Source organism: Panicum virgatum, chromosome 9K (genome assembly GCF_016808335.1).
Source record: "Panicum virgatum strain AP13 chromosome 9K, P.virgatum_v5, whole genome shotgun sequence".
NCBI lineage: Eukaryota > Viridiplantae > Streptophyta > Magnoliopsida > Poales > Poaceae > Panicum > Panicum virgatum.
Genome location: NC_053144.1, coordinates 57,204,379 through 57,222,305, shown reverse-complemented (window position 1 = coordinate 57,222,305; position 17,927 = coordinate 57,204,379). Strand labels below are relative to the sequence as shown.

Here is a 17,927-nt window from a genome sequence, read left to right as displayed (position 1 = left end):
GAGCCCACCAATGTGAACCCTGGTTAGCTCCAACCAGCAGCAGCTACCTGAAAATAGGGTAACAACAAACCCTGAGTATACTAATACTCATCAAGACTTACCCGACACGGGTATACTTAGCCCACTATCTAGACATGAAAATCTTTTTGGCTCTGGAGTTTGTTTTGCTGATAAGGTACTAATACTTGATCCTTACTTTCAATAGTTTAGCTCAATTTAAGTTTATCAAGTAACTAGATTTGCCTAAACATCTAGAGCACGCATGGTTGATCACATTATCTTTTCAGAGTACCACAGAACATTCTCAGTTCAATCTCATTCCACTTCTTTACTACGATGTGACGAAGTGACCAATGTTCTCTTAACCGAGAGAGACGGCGGATCGATCCGATTTAACCTTACAAGGTGGACCTAACACACACGTCACATATAGGCCCCGTCGGACCCTACGTGGCAACCCTTCACATATGCACACCGAATAGCCGAACTGCCCTGCGATCCGGGACTGCTAGCCCCACCGATACCAACGAAGGGTCAGCCATGAGTTTGTATACTAGCTCCACTGGTGAAGACAGTATCAAGTCCGCCTACCGGTGCACATATGGTACTGAGCTTACCAGTTTCGACTACCTCTTACTTCCGGTATGTGGTTAGTACTGTGCATATGTGAAGGGTTCCCACGTAGGGTCCGACAGGGCCTAGTTTCGACTACCTCCTACTTCCGGTATGTGGTTAGTACTGTGCATATGTGAAGGGTTCCCACGTAGGGTCCGACGGGGCCTATAAGTGACATGTGTATTAGGTCCACCTTGCAAGGTTAAATCGGATCGATTCGCCGTCTCTCTCGGTTAAGAGAACCTTGGTCACTTCGTCACATCGTAGTAAAGAAGTGGAATGAGATTGAACTGATAATGTTTGGCTGTGGTACTCTGATGTTTAGGCAAATCTAGTTACTTGATAAACTTAAATTGAGCTAAAATATTGAAAGTAAGATCCAGTATTAGTAGCTTATCAGCAAAACAAACTCCAGAGCCAAAAAGGTTTTCATGTCTAGATAGTGGGCTAAGTATACTCGTGTCGGGTAAGTCTTGCTGAGTATTAGTATACTCAGGGTTTGTTGTTACCCTATTTTCAGGTAGCTGCTGTTGGTTGGAGCTAACCAGGGTTCACATTGGTGGGCTCGATGTGACATCCTCACGTCTTCGTAGTATCGTGATTTTTGAAGCAAACTTCTATTTAATTTCCGCTGCTTTTTGAACTCTGATATTTTAGATAAACTCATTTTGTTAAGCTCTATTTTGTAATTTAAATTTGAGAAACTTCTGTTTGCATGTAATCATCTGTGCTCGCCTTCGAGTGAGACTTCAGGTGTTTTCGATCCTTAACCCAGCAGGCTGCCGGATTACACCGTTTTAAGTGCGCGGTGGCTTGATTAATACTTAAAATGATAGTTAGCGCACTTAAGCTGGTTTAATTTAGGGGTTCTGTTACAGCGGGGCGCTGTGCGGCCAGGCGAAGCGACGGGCGGCGCGGCGAGTCTCGGGCGCGTGGAACGCGTGCGGCGCGCACGCGGCGCGTGGGCTGGCGGGCAGGGCGGCCGTCAGCGGCGGGCGGCGCGGCGGGTGGCTTGGCCGCGTGGTCCACGCGTGGGCAGGAGCGCGCGCGTGTGGCGCGTGGAGGGGAGCACGGCGTGCGGGGCAGGCGAGCAGGGTGCCAGGGGGGAGGCCGGGAGCGGCGTGCGTGCGCGCGGGCAGCGCCGAGCGGCGCTCGGGGGGGCGCGGCAGGGAGGAGAGGGAGGAAGGAGAGAGAGGGGGGAAGGAAAAAGAAAAGGGAAAAAGGAAATGGAAAAATAAAAAGAGAAAGAGAGAGAGAGAGAAAAAAAAAGAGATTCGCGGCGGCGACCGCGGCCGGACGCGCACGCGCCGGTCGGGCGTGACGCGCGGGTCAAGGGCGAACGGGAGACGAGACGGCGATGGATTCGGATGTCGGGATCGGGTTTTTCGGAAGATCGGGAGATCGGGCGGGAAAAATGATTTGAGCTCAACGACGAAATTTTTTTGAAAATAAATTTAGTGCGTAATTTAATTTAGTGAATTTTTGGATGCAGTCGTCGCCTGCGCCGGCGCGCCGCTCTTATCCTGATGCAAGCCTGCACCTAAGGATTGAAGGATTTACTTGGACTGAAAGCCGATTGGTGGTCACCTGGCATAGGAACTGAGGATATCTGATCAGGCGAGAAGCTCCATTGATGAGCTTATCTGCTTGTTGACAGTGTTTGCGAAGTATGAAGGCTGCTAGCAATCGGGTGGTACGAAGGCTGCTAGCAACCGTGGCTGCTTCCAGGGCGCAGGAGGCGTTCATGCGACGGCCAGGGGTGGATGGCAGGAGACATCTCGGTGGGCTGGGGATGTAGCCTCGGTGGGCGCGCAGTGGTCACGGAGGCGAGAGCATGGCGCAGGTAGGCAGGGCTCGGCGCACGCGGACAGGAGCGAGGGAGCGGTCGCCGGTCATGTGCGGCTAAAGCGGTCGGAGAATCTAAGTCCTCAGGACTCAGGAGGAGGGAGATATAGGGAGAAACCTACGCCACGCGGCGGTGCTCCGGCGAGCCGCAGGGAGCAGCGGAGGCGGCGCTGCGCCACGACCACGGCCCGGGGTGGACGGTGATTGAAATAAACAACGTCCACCCCTGGTCCCTTTCGTCCGTCCGATGGGTGATGTGCGGGCGGGATCGGCCGCGGATTTCAGGCAGGCGCGCCAGCAGCAGGGCGGCCGCGCTCTGGCGGATGGCCCAGGCAGGGTGGACGGCGCGAGGCCGCGAGAGCAGAGCGTGACGCGGCCCGCGGCCGGCGGAGGATCCCGACTGCCCGGCCGGCCGGAGCCCCACCGGTGGAGATCGCTGGGCAAGTGGCGACCTCGTCGTCGCATTCGTCAAGAGGAATGGAGCCTCAGGCCACCAGGTCTGCTTCAGAGTAGCACGGGGTTTTCTCACAGCTCCTAGACCTACGCCAGCTTCGTCTCTCATCTCTTGATGTAAGTCTGCAACTGAGAATTGAAGGATTGATCGTGGACTGAAAGCCGGTGTGGTGGCCACCTGGCCTAGCAACTGAATATCTGTCTGAATCAGGCGATAATCTCCATTGATGAGCTGATGTGCTTGTTGACAGTGTTGCTTTGCATAATTCAATAGACAAAGGGGCTTGGGATCCTGCTCACTAGATGCGGAAATAGAAATCTGTGTGTGGTTGCTAGTTGCAACATCATTTGCCAAATTGCCAGATATGAATTGAAGGCAGCGAGTAGGGAGAGAAGTGCATGTGTGAAAGCTTGAGCACAGATTGCAGATCAAGAACACACAGAGAAGACCCCCCCCCCCCCCCAAAAAAATCAATCGATTCCTATAATCCCCCCCCCCCCCCCGACTATGCTAATCAGTCCTCATCACTGATCAATAACAGATTGCAGCCCAATCTATCATCGAGATGATGAACACATACACGTAATGACATCACCTCCTCAAGATCGTCTTATCAATCCATCCATCGATGCAATCGAATCCTTCAGGTACAAATCCATCACGCACCTCACCTCCAATCAATCGCGAACCGGTGATGACGCGCGTTGCTACGTCCACATGCGAGCTACGCAGCCGGACAGGAAGGCGACGAGCCGGCGCGCCGAGCCCGCCACGTACGCGGCGCAGAGGCACGGCGGGTCCCCGGCGCCGCAGCAGCCCGGCCACGGCCGCACGGCGGTGGAGCATCCTCCTCCACAGCCTGCTGAGGCACCCCGGGTCTCGCTGCGGGACGACGATCGCCGACTGGAGGTACGCCGACGCGGCGTGCTTCAGCAGCTGGTTGCGGATGTTGATGTTGGACGCGTCGAAGTCGATCGCCGGCGCGCCGGCGTCGTCGAAGCTTCCGCCGCCGCTCCCGGGCCCGGCCTCGGCGAGCACGTCCCGGAGGCTCGTGTCCTCGACGCCGCCGCTGCTCCCGCTGCTGCTCCAGCTCGACTGCCGGGACCGGATGGCGGCGCGCGGCGGCGGCGGCGGGGCCGTCTCCTCGTCAGCGAGATCCATGTACGATCCGCCGAGCTTCGAAACAAATGATTCTTGCGGGGAATGGCGGTGATGATGAAACGATGATAAGCTGGCGGTGTTCGCTTTTGTTTATGTCAAAGGCTAAGCTTGACGTGGATACGGTAAGGATGAAACAGCAAAGATAAGCAGTTCTATAAATGTGCTGATTTTCTGAAGGTTGTGCCTGAAAGCAGGGAGTCTGGTTGACATGGCCAAAGCTGAGGAAATGAAACCTGGAAATGAAGTGGGCCCCTTTGCATGGGAGTTTTTTTAGAAAGCACTAGTCTATCAATCCGTGCGGGGCTAGTTAGAGATATCTAACAATTATTTATCTCACACACTTTTAACCAATTAAATATTCTAATTCAGTACTGCAAAGATACATGTTTATCACACCTCTATATATGTTTGATATGTGTTTAATTGAACATTTTGTTTGAGCTATGTGAACAACATGAAAATTGATATTCTTATCTCTTCTCTTGTACATAAATATATGGGGACAAACACCTTATGATTAGTATATATGTCTATATAAATAGTAATATAAATAATATATTAATAATGACAGAAATAGTAATTTAGAATTTTATATTGATGCGCTTTAAAATTTTATTATAATAACATAATTTTGTTTCAGATTTGGGGTTGATTTTAACTTTTATTATGTTATTATAGGATAATATATATGAAAATTTAGGGGGTTATTTGATATTTTTTATAATGCCATAAGTGAGTAATTTACATGAAGATTAGGGGGTTATTTTAGATTAATTTTTATAATGGCAGAGGTGGGTAATTTAGATACATATTTAGAGAGTTACTTTAGTCTATTTTCATAATGACAAAGGTGGGTAATTTGTACAAAAGATAACAGATCCAATTGCTATTATGATTAGAGTTGGCGAATTGATGGCTGGATGTTTCTGATTTTTATAAGAATTTGTAAGATTTCTGTATTTTTTTAGACTGTCCACCTTGGATTTTATGTGGCTTTACCTGAAGGCTTTAAAAGGAGCCTCCAATTAGTAATAGTAAGACGAGAGTTGAAGCAATCAGAGTGTTAATTTAAACTTTTAAGAGTTGGAATGGCAAATGGACCATTCGATCTAGATGCGCTTCTTTTAGTCAAACATAATTGATATTTTGGATGAAAATCGTCGAGCTTTAAAAAACTTTGACTGAAGTAACTTTGACAGATTGCAATAATATACGTCGGTTTCTCTTTTCTAACCAACTAGTACATGAAGAATCTGTTTCTTTTTTTCTATTAGAATTTCCAGTTTCTTTTCTTTAAAAATCGGAAAATACCCCGTGCCCGCATGGGCAGCTGCCCACCCAGACAACCCAGACAGAGCCGTTAGCCTCCGTTTGCATAAAAAAGGTGCTGCCATAGGAGAGCTTCCCATCTAAATTATTTTCAATCCACTTTTCTTTATTAACTTTTAGCATTCTGTCACATAAATAGATTTTGTCCAAAATTATTTCTAGCATCTTGTTTAGAAAGTAGCTTGTGATTGATCTCTAACATTCTTTTATTGTCCAAATTGAATAAGACATTATATGCATTTTGAGAAACAACACAATGTGCATATTCATTCCGCACGAATTAACACTGAACCAGAAACAAGAAACGACGCAAGCATTTTGACAAGAAACATAATTTGGGACAGGATGATCAAGATCTAGTATTTGACTAAGAATTTGGAGCTCGGATCTGACAAGAAACAATCTGACCAAAAAAGAAGCTATTGTGGAGTAAACTCAACTGCATTTTGTTAGCAATACAGGCCACAAGGATATGCAACAAGAAAACATTCAGATCAAGAAATAAGGAGAGAGAAATCATAGAAGAAAACCACACAAGCTATGGGCTCAACATGTCAGCGCCTGCGGCAGGGATGTCAATGCTGACACCCATGTATATGGTGGTCTCCATGCATGTGCTCTGGGCTGGCGCTAATGGTGCCAACTTAGTGGTGGACGAGGCCGTGGCCGCCGTGGCTGCGGCTACCACTGCCCACTACAACTGCGCGCTTGCCGCGTCGTGCAACCACTGCGAAGCCGAGAAGTATCCTAGAGTTGATGAGCCTATGCTCCTCCATGCACCATTCGCAGGGACAACTCCTCCATGTATGGCGTCATGCGCAGCGCACAACACAAGAATGGGGATGAGCAGATAGAGGTAGACGGTCAGAGAGGACTAAGGATAGAGTCACGGGTCCTTGTGAATACAACAGAAGACATGAGTGGAAAGAGAATGAAGTGGGTTCGACCACCATGACTGCTAGACATCTTGCTTCTTGCCGGGCGCTAGCGGACGCACAGGAATCCTGGTGTTTTTGCGCTGTTAACTCCACGAATACATCTCCAATGTCAGTATCTCATCCGATGGCCCAGGGTTTGGGTGGGCATATGCCCTGGTTATAGATGGCCATTCGGGCCGCCCGGCCCGGCTCTGGCACGGGCCCGCCCTGGCCCGTTCTTTATCGGGCCGTGCCTAGCCCGGCCCAATATCCCACCGGGCCGTGCCGTGCTAGCCCGCGGGCTCTCCCGACGGCCCAAGCACGGGCTCACGGGCCGGTTTCGTGCCGGGCCGGCCCGGCAGAGCCCGGCACTACAACAGAGTTTGGGCCACCCGAAGCCCATCCGAGGCGAGGAGGCGGCGGGGGTCGGCATGGCCGAGACGAGGAGGTGGTGGCGGCCGGCGGGGAGGAGACGAGGCGGCGACGCCTGCCGGGATCTGGTGGAGGCGCCGGCGGCGCCTGCCGGCCCCGTCTGCCGCCGATGCGGCGCCCGCGGCCCGCCTGCCCTGCTCGCCGACGCCGCACCCCACACCGCCGCACCCGCCGATGCCGCAGCCCCACCACGCGCACCTGCCGACGCCATGCCCCCCGCCGCTGTACCCACTAGCCACACCCGCTGCAAAGAGCCGAGACGAGGAGGCGGCGGGGTAGGATGAGGAGGCGAAGGGGCGGAGCCGCGGGCGCGGAGACGAAGACGAAGAGGCGCCGAGGGGGAGACGGGCGGCGGGCGGCAAGGTGACTGGGTGAATGGGAAACGGGGGCTAGCCGGTTAGGGTTAGGGGAGGGGGAGCAGGGGGAGGGGGCGCCCAGGATTAGCAGCTATGGGTTAGGCTGGCTTGGCCATTGGAGTTAGCGGGCCGCCATCGGGCCAGCCTGCTAACTCCATGCCGGGCCGTGCCAGCCCACGGGCTGGGGTGCCGGCCCAAGCCCGGGCACGACCAGGAGCGGGCCGGGCCGTGCTTGGGCCGGGCCAAATTGGCCGTGCTTCAGGCGGGCAAACGGGCTGCGGGTTGCATGGACAACTATAGCCCTGGTGCGCACGGAAAACGCACTCGAATTGTTGTGAAGTAGAATAATTAATAGTGAAAATTTTCGAAGCGGTACGTCTTTCTCTGACTACAGCAGTAGTCAACTTTAGCATACACGATACATCATATAGTGCGTCATAAGTTTGGTCGAAAGTACTAGTAGTATTATTGCTCGATCTACGGGTGAAGTGGACCAAATCAGCTCTGCTTTCATGGAGCCAATAAATTTCAGGAAAACTGAAAGATCCAGCCCGTGTTTGGATGCAGCCCAAATTCCAAAAGATTTTGAAAACGGGCCACTTTTTGGAATTTTGCAACTAAACGGGCCCGTGTGTAAAGTTTTGGAATCTTGGCCCGTAAAGTTTTGGAATTTTGGCCCGTCTACTGTTTCGGCCTCTCCTCGGCGCATATTACCCCCGCCCCCCTCACGGGTCGCCGATCCCCTTCGCCTCCCCTCACACTCCCGAGCCGGAACCCTAGCCGCCGCGCTCTGTCTCCCCCACGCGGTAGACCACCGCCGGTCTCTCCTACCCAGATCCACCGCAGTTTCGGCCAACTCCGTCCGCTAATCCTCCAGATCCGGCGTCCTTTCACCTGCCCTAGCGATGGACGAGTACGACAACGACGGATCCGGTGACGCAGCCGCGTTCGGCAACGACTCCGCGTACGGTGCGCCCGGCGCGTTCGGCAACGACGGCGGCTACAGCGCCGCCGGCAGGCTCGTCAACGACGGCGGCTACGGCGCCGCTGGCACATTCGGCACCGACTCCGACTGCGCCGCGCCCGGCGGCTTCGGCGACGCATCCGGATATGGCACCTCTCCCGGCTACGGCGCTGCTGGCGGCACCCGGGATTTCCTGTCCCAGTCGGCGGCGTACTCCGGATCTGCCGGGTACAGAGCCTACGGCGGAGCGCCGTACGGCGGCCCGTCTTCGAGCAGCCGCACCAGCAGCCTCCTAGGGATGGATGCGCTGGACCTCAACGCCGGCGACCCCTGGGCTGGAAGCAATGCATATGAGGACACGGTTGGATCTGGGGCTGAAGACGGCGGTAACGGCAGCGAGTATCCCACACATCCCCCCTGCGTCTGCCTTCACGCAGCGCCAGCGGTACCCTTGGCCTGCCTGCGGCTCGCCAAGGTGCACGCGGTGGAGGGGGCCTTGCACGCGCCCCGTCGCGCAGCTTAGTGCCGACCGGTCGTTGCGGCCGAGGTCCTCTGATGCCTCGTCATCGTGATGGCGCTGGAGGATCCGCCGGCGGATCCAGGGGCCGCGGTGCACGTCGTCGCGGGCCGGCCGCAGCAGCTTCCGACGACAACGCAGCCGCAATGGAAGACGACGCACCCCCACAAGTCCCGGTACAGATCTTATGTCTTGATTTAATTTTGTTTGTGGCTTGTGTTCGTAAATGCAGTCTATCTATGATATTCTGGTATGGCATCAATTTTTTCGATCTATTGCTTAGCTATATCCCTGGTACTTGCTTTCACTGGTACTTGCTTACTAAACATATGAGAGTATGCATGGTTTCAGAATCGAATTGACAGGGCACAGTGGAGTCCACAGAATACTCTGAAGTTTTGCCAGATTTATTGTGACCAAATTGACATGGGCAACTGTGTGAGGGGTAGCATGAGCAAATGGGGTTGGAGAGAAGTGACAGAAAGGTTCTACGCGGCCACTGATTTGGTCCATGACAATGAGCAGTTTGGCAATAGGGTACGGCAGCTCAAGGCACTATGGGGATTCATCCAGAACCTCCGTAACAAGTTCACAGGCCTGGGGCGTAGAGAAGATGGATCTGTTGTTGCAAGTGATGCTTGGTGGGCAGAGAACACAAAGGTAAACATCGCTCACATATATCACTATTACATGCACGGGTACACAAAGGTACACTTCTGCAAGTACTTACATACGTGAGCTGTTGTGCAGGGCCATCCTGAATGGAAGAAGCTGAAGGATGGCTGGCCTGAGTACCTGCCAGAATTGGATCGCATGTTCTTAGGAGTTGCAGTAGATGGGTCCAGCGCATATTGTGCTGGACAGAACAACCCAACTCAAATCATAAGCAGTGAAGAAGAAGAAGACTATGATGATGCCAACCTTACTCCAGCCAGCTGTGGGAGCAAGAGGAGCACCAGCACCCGCAGCACTGGAACCAGTCCCAGCAAGAAGCTGAGGAGCCCTGCACTTCGTCTCATGGACAGGAACATGAGCAACTTCGGCGTAATCATGGAGAATAAGAATCATGTGATGCGAGACATTTGGAATGATAAGAAGAAAGTGATCAAGGACAAGCAAGCCGCCTTGGATATCAAGATATCCAAGGTCCTAGCAATGGCTAGGCAAGTGGGGGCAACCGAGGCCACTCCTGACCTGTGGATTGGTGTGATGAAGATCATCCAATCTGAACGGGTTATGTCTTTCTTCATCCAATCGACGGAAGAAGGACGCCTTGCTGTCATTAGGCACCATGCCGGGGTCGGCAACTAGAACCTCTTATCATGCATTTGAAGTTAATGTATTAATGTGGCATGTAGGTGTGGAACTATGTGTGTTGTGTACGTTATTTGTGGCTGCTGTTATGTGTGTTGTGTATGGTATTTCTGACTGCTGTTATGCTGTTATTTGTGTGATGTTCATGGATGTGTGATGCTGTGTACCAGGTGTGCTAGGGCTGCATGACCTTATTTTGTGCATGCAACTATTACTGACTTGTGGTTTTTGCTGTTGATGTGTGCAGGATGTTGCGGCACCACTTGATGAAGAAGAAGAAGACTCTGAAGATGAGGACGAGTGGGATGATGAAGTCTTTGAGATGTTCATGGATGATGAGATTGAACTTGCGTACCTCTACGGTATGTACGACTATGCTGCCCATGTAGACAAGTACTACAATAAGGCTCCTTATAGGCAACCAAAGTTGAGTGGGTTGGAGTGGGTCCAGTTAAAACTAGGTAGTGCTTATTCCTGCTACAACATGTTTAGAGTGACCCCTGAACTTTTCTATCGATTGCATGACCTATTGGTAGATACATATGGACTGAAATCTACACAAAAATCAACATCTCTCGAGGCATTAGGATTGTTCCTCTGGGTTCTAGGTGCGCCTCAATCTGTTAGGCAAGCTGAGGACAGATTTGAGAGATCTCTAGCAACTGTTCACAGCCTTTTGCATAGAGTGTTGAAGGCTGTGCTTAAGCTTGGTGCGGACATCATTAAACCGCGTGACCCACAATTTAGGACTAGGCATCCTAGAGTGAGAAACCCTAGGTTCTATCCCGAATTCAAGAATTGCATAGGGGCTATAGATGGCACTCACATACCTTTAGTGGTGCCATCTGACAACTTAGTGCAGCACATGTGTCGCAAGGGCATGACAACACAGAATGTGATGGCTGCTTGTGACTTCGATATGGTGTTCACATTTGTCCTTGCTGGATGGCCGGGTTCCGTTCATGACATGAGAGTGTTCGATGATGCAATGACAACATACAGCAATGTCTTTCCTCATGCACCAACAGGTACAGAGCTTGGATGGTAGTTCAATTGACATGTCTAATTGTAAAAATTGGCACTTACAGGTATGTGGTGCTGTAGGGAAGTACTATCTGGTGGACTCCGGGTACGTGAACCGGCCTGGTTTCCTTTCTCCTTACAGGGGAACAAAGTACCACATTCAAGACTTTCAAAACGCCGCAGAACCACGAGGTAAAAAGGAAATGTTCAATTATGCACATTCATCTCTGCGAAATGTGATCGAAAGAGCCTTTGGTGTACTGAAGATGAAGTGGCGCATATTATCTAAGGTTCAATCGTATCCACCAAACACACAGACACATATAATTGTTGCCTGCTTTGCTTTGCACAACTTCATAAGGCTGAGTGGCGAATACGATACAGACTTTAAGTACCTAGACAATAATGTCAACTTTGTGCCGCCTGAGGCTTACTTGGATCAGCCAGAATGTGTTCCTCCTCCAATGCCTGATGACTGTGCACAGATGAATGCATTTCGTGACTCAATTGCGGTGCGGTTGTTCAATAGGGCTTGAAATTTATGTGTTCGAAGACTTGTATGTTTCCTGCACGTTTTTTGGACTTGGAATTTTCCTGTAGTCGTCGTCAGTTCTGTAATAATTTTTTTTACGGTTTCCAGACATTTTTCTGTACAATTTGCACTTGAATAAATTTTGTTTGCATCATTTCCACCGAGTTCCATGAAGTTTGCATGGTGCCGCATGCAACCTTGCATGCATCATGCAAGCAGTCCCTTGGCAAGCATTAAATAGGGCAAAAACTTCATCTGGCAAGCAATAAATAGGCTCAGCTGTGTAAACTTTTGGAAAAGATGGGTTTGTAAAGTTTTGGAAAAATTCACCTGTAAACTTTACATATGTAAACTTTATGCAACCAAACAGGGCCCCAGTGGACACCCTCTTCCGTAAATTTCCAAAGTCAGCTAGCACCAAGGAAAGGTCGGCTGTTTACAGGCACATCGACCGGGGAAAGTTCGGTGGGATCATAGATTAGGTTCAATAATTTGCTCCAACATGTTTGCATGTAGTATCGAATGTTCAATGTTGAAAAGCTTTTCATGGCTCATCTTTGCTAGCTAGCGCTAGTAGGATCAACCAAAAGCCATGATCTGCATGCGCAAATACACTATGCAGCAACATGATGATTAAGTAGCAAGCAGTTGCCACTAATAGCTTACTGATCTTTGGTCACGTAGGAAGTAACAACAGATCGAATGCTGAACCGCATGTGTGTTTTAGTTGCATTGTTAATCTTATATACAATTTCCCTCAACACATGAGCAACTTTGCCAGCCCGCGCGCTGCCATGGCCCACGGTGCAATGCGCCTAGTAATCGAAAATGACGTGTGCCTTTTCTTGCATTTCCCTGCAGGTAAAATTACTGGATACGCGTTACGGTCAGGTTTCTAATTAATGCTATCTCGTGACGCCACGCTCCAAGAGAAGCAACTTGGCCATCTGAAATCTCATCGCCCCGTAGAATATTCGTTCAGACGACCTTGCTGTGTACGCAGGGATCTCTTGCATTGGCTTGGTTGAGCAAATGATCTGCCGAGAAAATGCAGCCGCCACCTGTCCCCTGCCATGTACGTCAGCCTGAAAATGCAGCGGCCATGTTTAGTTCTCAAAAAGTTTTCCACGGTACTCGTCACATCGAATTTTTAACACAAACATAGAACATTAAATATAGTTGAAAAAATAATTAATTACACAGTATAATTGTTTGATACAAGATGAATCTTTTAAGTATAATTAGTTCATAATTGAATATTAATTGCCAAATAACAATGAAATGTGCTACAGTACTAAAATCTAAACTTTTTTCACAAACTAAACACAGCCTGAATTCACAGTGAAACGACACATGGCACCATTTATGCCATTTCGAGTGATTTTGGTGATCGAATGACAACACGACACTTGGACTAAATGATTGTTGAGATGACCATTCTCAGACTTTTAGATTCAAGTGATGACAAAAATAAAGAGAAGATAGGCGTAGCAAGGACCAAAGGGCCGCCCCTACGGGGTTCCGCTACCCGGTTAGCGGATGGGGGTCGAGGGGGAGCCGCCCCTCGTGGGTCTCAGGGCAGCGCCCTGAAAGATCTTCGGTCGGTAGCACCGGAAGAACCGACGAATGGGCATCGGTGCATCCGATGGTTGTCGGAAAAACCGACGCCACGGTATTGTGGTACAGAAGGGAATCGAAGCCAAGTCAGCTTATAGGCACCGGATGAACCGATGGTTCAAAAAAGGGCATCGGTGCATTGGGCATACTATGTTCCAGAGACGATGTAAAGTGCCCAGAAGAAGATTCTTCAGCACCGGATGAACCGATGATGCATCGGAGCAAAGCACCGGTGTAATGACGTCAGCAGAAGAGAAGAATGCTGTGAGTGACCGGTTTAACCGACGTGAAATCATCGGTTCAACCGGTGGTCACTGTGTCAGCTGTCAGGAGTTCAACGGCTACTTCGGGTATTAGAGTGACCGGATGAACCGACGCTACCCCTGCCAGAGGCATCGGTTCATCCGATGATACGCAGATTTTCTGCTGACCGTTGGAGCAACAGCTATAAGACTTGATAGCCTATATATACACCTCATCCCGGCCATTTAAAGATTGCTGGAGTTGCTAGACTTCCCACACATACTCAAGAACATCTCCAAGCCATACAAGAGCATCAAGATCATATCCTTAGCCCTTAGCACACTTTGAGAGTGTTGTGTAAAGGATTAGCTCTTAGTGAGTGAGATTATAAGGCTTCGAGCCTTTGTGCTGTGGTTCTTTAGCGAACCAAAACAAAAGCTTGGTGCGCCGGCACCTTGGAGCGTGAAGCTCGCCAGCAACGTCATCGACCCTCCGACTTGGTGTGGAGCGGCGACGACATCTTTGCGCGGGGGATGTGGAGACCCCCATCCTTTGTGGGAGAAGCTACTTAGTGGAACCCGGGGCCAAGGTGACCGTGATTGTGTTCACGGAAGAGACTTTGTGGCCGAGTAGCAATTCTCTTAGTGAGTGCTACAAAAACGTGGATGTAGGTGTGCCTTTGTGGCTAACCGAACCACGGGATAAACACCCGCGTTAAGAGTTTGCTATCTCCTATCCCGCTCATTAAGCTTCCGCATTTCATACTAGCAATTTGTATGACTTTACTTTCATAAAATAGTTTCTTGATAGGAAAGATTATATGTTGCTAAACTTTTTTGGGATAGGGGTTTCACACTAGAACAACCTAGTTGCACATCTAGATAGCATGTTTTAGTTTAAGTTTTGTGCAAACTAGTTGGAGCCATAGGTCAAAATTTTTATTAGTGCCTAATTCACCCCCTCCCCCTCTTAGGCTAGAGCTCCCTATCACTTTCACATTCACACAGTTCATGAATTCGAGCAGTAGCATCATCAGAAGGTAAAGCGGCATCGGCCATTAGATGAAGGGCCTGTTTGGTTCCATGACTTTTTTCAAAAGTCCCTATCACATCAAAAGGAATCTTATTATTTTATAATATTAAATAAAATTTGTTTATAAATATTTTTTGACAGCTGAGTGCTTTTTCGCGAGACGAATCTAATGAGCCTAATTAATCCATAATTTGCTACAGTGATGCTACAGTAACCATTCGCTAATCATAGATTAAGATACCTCATTAGATTCGTCTCGCAGTTTAGCCCCAGAGTTCTGCAGTTAGTTTTATAATTAATATTTATTTAATATTTTTAAATACTAAAAAGTCCCTGAGACTTTTTTGAAATCCCTGTTTCTAAACACCCCCGAAGTCGCTCTGTTACTTGTCTAGCTTTTGCCCTGTGTGCTGCTTCGCAGAAGGTAAAGCGGCCAATCCGTCCTTATTTGGAAAGAGCACGTCCTTCTCGACAAGCCGTCTCCGCCAATCCGTGCTTCTGGTCGGCGGACTATATCTAGACGTACGCGAAGTCGCCGATGGATGGAAAGCAGCATCGCTCGTGTGTTTCCTACCGGCTACCGTGCCCCGATGGCCGCTTTGTAGGACAGCAACAACTTGCATTCCTGGTGACGCAGCCCTGCTGTCTACTGGTGAACTTTTAGTCAGGCTCGGACAAAGATCAACAAAGAACACCTCACCAGCGGCTGTAAGGAATCAATTGCCATTGCATGGAGTTGTTTAGTGGCTCTCGGATGGTACGTTGCGTATAGTATACCAGTATACCTACGGCTGAGAGACTCCATCAGATCTTTCAGGCGTAAAATATCTCAAATATGCTTACATCATGACTGACATTAATTGAAACCCAGGTTTTTGTTGTGTTGGGTGTGTTTAGTTCGCGAAAAGTTTGTGGAAAAGTTGTTGTAGCACGTTTCGGTTTTATTTGGCAACTATTGTCCAACCATGGAGTAATTAATCTCAAAAGATTCGTCTCGTCATTTACAACCAAATTGTACAATTAGTTATATTTTTTAACTACATTTAATACTCTATGCATGTATCGTAAAATTCGATGTGATGTGCGTCAGTAAAAAATTTTGGAAACTTTTCGCGAAACTAAACACAGCCGTTGTGGGGAAGTTTCAGGCGTAGTTCTTCGGCATCTTGGGAAATTTCACTGCCGCCACCTGTACGGTTAAACCAACACTGGCCTGTCAGCTTAACAATAGAGGTGATTAAAAGTCGTTGGCAATGCTCTTTAGTTTAATCAAGACATCTTAGTTGGTGCACACGCAATGGCACTAGCTGCTAGCCTGCTACGTGCTACCTTGTGCACGCATGCGTCCTCAGGCGTCAGGCCCCCCTGTTAAATTTGCATCCCTCGCCACACCTCAGACACCTCCCCCTTCCGCTCCTCCAGGCTTCTCTCCTCCTCCCAAGTTGAGTGCTGCGTTCTTGGTTGATTGGAAGCGGGTAGTGCGCGCCATGCCTCCTCCTCTCCCCGGCCGCCGGACGCCTCACTTCAGCTAGCTAAGTATCTTCGGTTGAACATCCCCGTCAGGTTTTGTTGCGAGCTGTAGTTGCAGTAATCTCTCTGCTCCTGTTCCGTCGTCAAGCTCCCGCGCCCATGTCGCTCGCGGAGGTCAGCCACCACTTCTGCTACCTCCACTCCCTCTCCATCGTGCTTCTCCACTTCCTCTACGTGATCTCCTGATCGGCCGCCTCCGATCCCCCGACGTTCTGGGCAAAGCTTTGGCTCGATTCAGAATCGAAGCTTTGCTCGTCACAAAAACATTGCCATTAATCAGTTCGTGTTCCTGCTGTTCCATGGTCCCGTCTCGTTCTTGTTCTTCCCCCGGCCCTTTCCTCCGTTGCTGTTAAGTTCGTTCCGTGTCTCTCCTAGCGCATACTCCTATACGCTCGACCGTTAAACTGCTATAGGAGCGGCACTGTTCCAAGCAGGTAAGTGCTTTGTCCCCTTGTGCGCGTGGCAAGATGGTTGCAACGGCGGCGGCGGCGCCGCAGGGGGCGCGGCGCGCCGCGGTGGCCACCGAGGAGGAGCGGCGGCGCAAGCGCATGACCTCGAACCGGCTGTCGGCGCGCAAGTCCCGCATGAAGCGGCAGCAGCACGTGGACGACCTGACCGCGGAGGCGGAGCGCCTGCGGCGCGAGAACGAGGCGATGCGCGCCGGCGCCGGGGAGGCCCTGCGGCCTGGCCGCGCGCTCGAGCAGGAGAACCGCGTGCTGGCGGCGCACGCGCGCCAGCTGTGCGCCGCGCTCCTGCTGCGCAACTCCCAGCTCCGCCTGCTGGGCGGCGTGGCCGGCGTGCCGCTCGACGTGCCGGGCGTGCCCGACCACCTCGTGCAGCTGTACGGCGGCCCGCATCAGATGCCGGTCACGCCGCTGGCGCCTCCGCCGCCCCTGCAACTGCCGCTGGAGATCCAGATGCTGTTGCAGCCTGCTGACGTCATGGACGCCGTCGGTGTGCTTGTCTGAATGCTCTGCGGTGCTGTTATATATACTATTTCGCGGGCTGTTGTTTGTATGTGTGAGCCCCAGCTTGGTTGTGCACTTGTGATGTATGCTTTGTCATGTGAACTCTACTACTACCGTGGTGTAGTGTGAAATGTGTTGTGGTAATGTCGTCGACGAATAAAGAAATTATGTAAGTTGTGTACTGTGTAATACATGCAGGAATAACTGAAGTGGTATGTTTGTGGAATTCTAGTGAGCAAGAATCTATTCTTGACAGGTTATCCATGATGTCGGGATAAAATTCCGGAGACACAGCTACTCCCCAAGAAATGTGTTTTGATAGTGTATTTATTTGATATTGTCGATGTTACTACTGCCTCCGTTCCAAATTATAGGTGGTTTGACTTTTGGCATCAAGTTTGACTACTCATTTTATTCAAAAATTTATGTGAAATATCACTTTTGTTGCGGCTTGCTTTATCGATACAAGTTCTTCAAAAATGACTTAAATTTGACTATGTTTGCATAAAGTTTTTGAATAAAACGAATGGTCAAATTTGGTGTCGAAAAAATCAAACGACCTATAATTTGGAACGGAACGGGTACATTTAAAGTTGAAGAAATTTGAATTAGAACAAACTCAAAGTGATTATAATTTAGAATAGAGATAGTGTAGCGACTTCTCCCCTGACCATACAATAACGAGGATTCGTGAAATCTTCGACAGCAACTGTACCAGACGATATTTTGTACGATTGCAGGCAACCTTGCCGCTCGACCGTCCGAGACGTTGAGGTCCGTTGCAAAAACAAACGCTGCGTCGCTGCCAGCCTGACACGCACGGTGATGAAAATGCAAGCGAAATTTTTTTTCTGAGGAAAACTAGCAAGCGACACTTTTCGTTCACCCCTGCGCTGACGAGGCGTTAAACTGGACGGTAGTAGCACTACGAGACACTCGAGTGCGTACCGACATTTTCTTCGCTCGCCATACGCATGGCGTCGTCACCCAATCGGCCATGCATGAAAGCTTTGCGAGAGAGATGGTTGGTCAGATAGAGAGATCGATCGAGCTCACAGCGGCTGACGCTGACCGGGCC

General features: G+C 50.1%; 2 protein-coding genes and 1 pseudogene across 4 annotated transcripts; 2 read left to right on the top strand and 1 right to left on the bottom strand.

The window, feature by feature from the left end:
- Positions 1-3,500: 3,500 nt before the first annotated feature.
- Positions 3,501-4,075, bottom strand: LOC120648165 (annotated as a pseudogene).
- A 3,592-nt stretch (positions 4,076-7,667) lies between these two features.
- On the top strand, positions 7,668-11,622 carry LOC120652624 (uncharacterized PE-PGRS family protein PE_PGRS54-like). 3 transcript variants are annotated; one of them, XM_039930495.1, is made up of 3 exons: positions 7,668-9,250; positions 9,341-10,266; positions 10,993-11,622. In XM_039930495.1, the coding sequence occupies exons 1-2, from the start codon at positions 9,017-9,019 to the stop codon at positions 9,899-9,901; spliced, it is 795 nt and encodes a 264-aa protein (XP_039786429.1). In that variant the 5' UTR covers positions 7,668-9,016; the 3' UTR covers positions 9,902-10,266; positions 10,993-11,622. The 3 variants fall into 2 exon arrangements, with proteins under 3 accessions (XP_039786429.1, XP_039786430.1, XP_039786428.1); XM_039930494.1 differs by having other exon boundaries at positions 9,341-10,932; positions 11,009-11,622.
- A 4,013-nt stretch (positions 11,623-15,635) lies between these two features.
- On the top strand, positions 15,636-17,108 carry LOC120652622 (bZIP transcription factor 53-like). Its single transcript, XM_039930493.1, has one exon. It carries the CDS (start codon positions 16,349-16,351, stop codon positions 16,847-16,849), a length of 501 nt encoding a protein of 166 aa, XP_039786427.1. The 5' UTR covers positions 15,636-16,348; the 3' UTR covers positions 16,850-17,108.
- Positions 17,109-17,927: the final 819 nt, after the last annotated feature.

Coding starts and splice junctions, on each gene's coding strand:
- LOC120652622 (XM_039930493.1), top strand. CDS start 16,349: ATGGTTGCAACGGCGGCGGCGGCGCCGCAGGGGGCGCGGCGCGCCGCG.
- LOC120652624 (XM_039930494.1), top strand. CDS start 10,227: ATGTTCATGGATGATGAGATTGAACTTGCGTACCTCTACGGTATGTAC. Junction 10,933..11,008: donor CTTTCCTCATGCACCAACAG/GTACAGAGCTTG, acceptor GTGGTGCTGTAG/GGAAGTACTATCTGGTGGAC.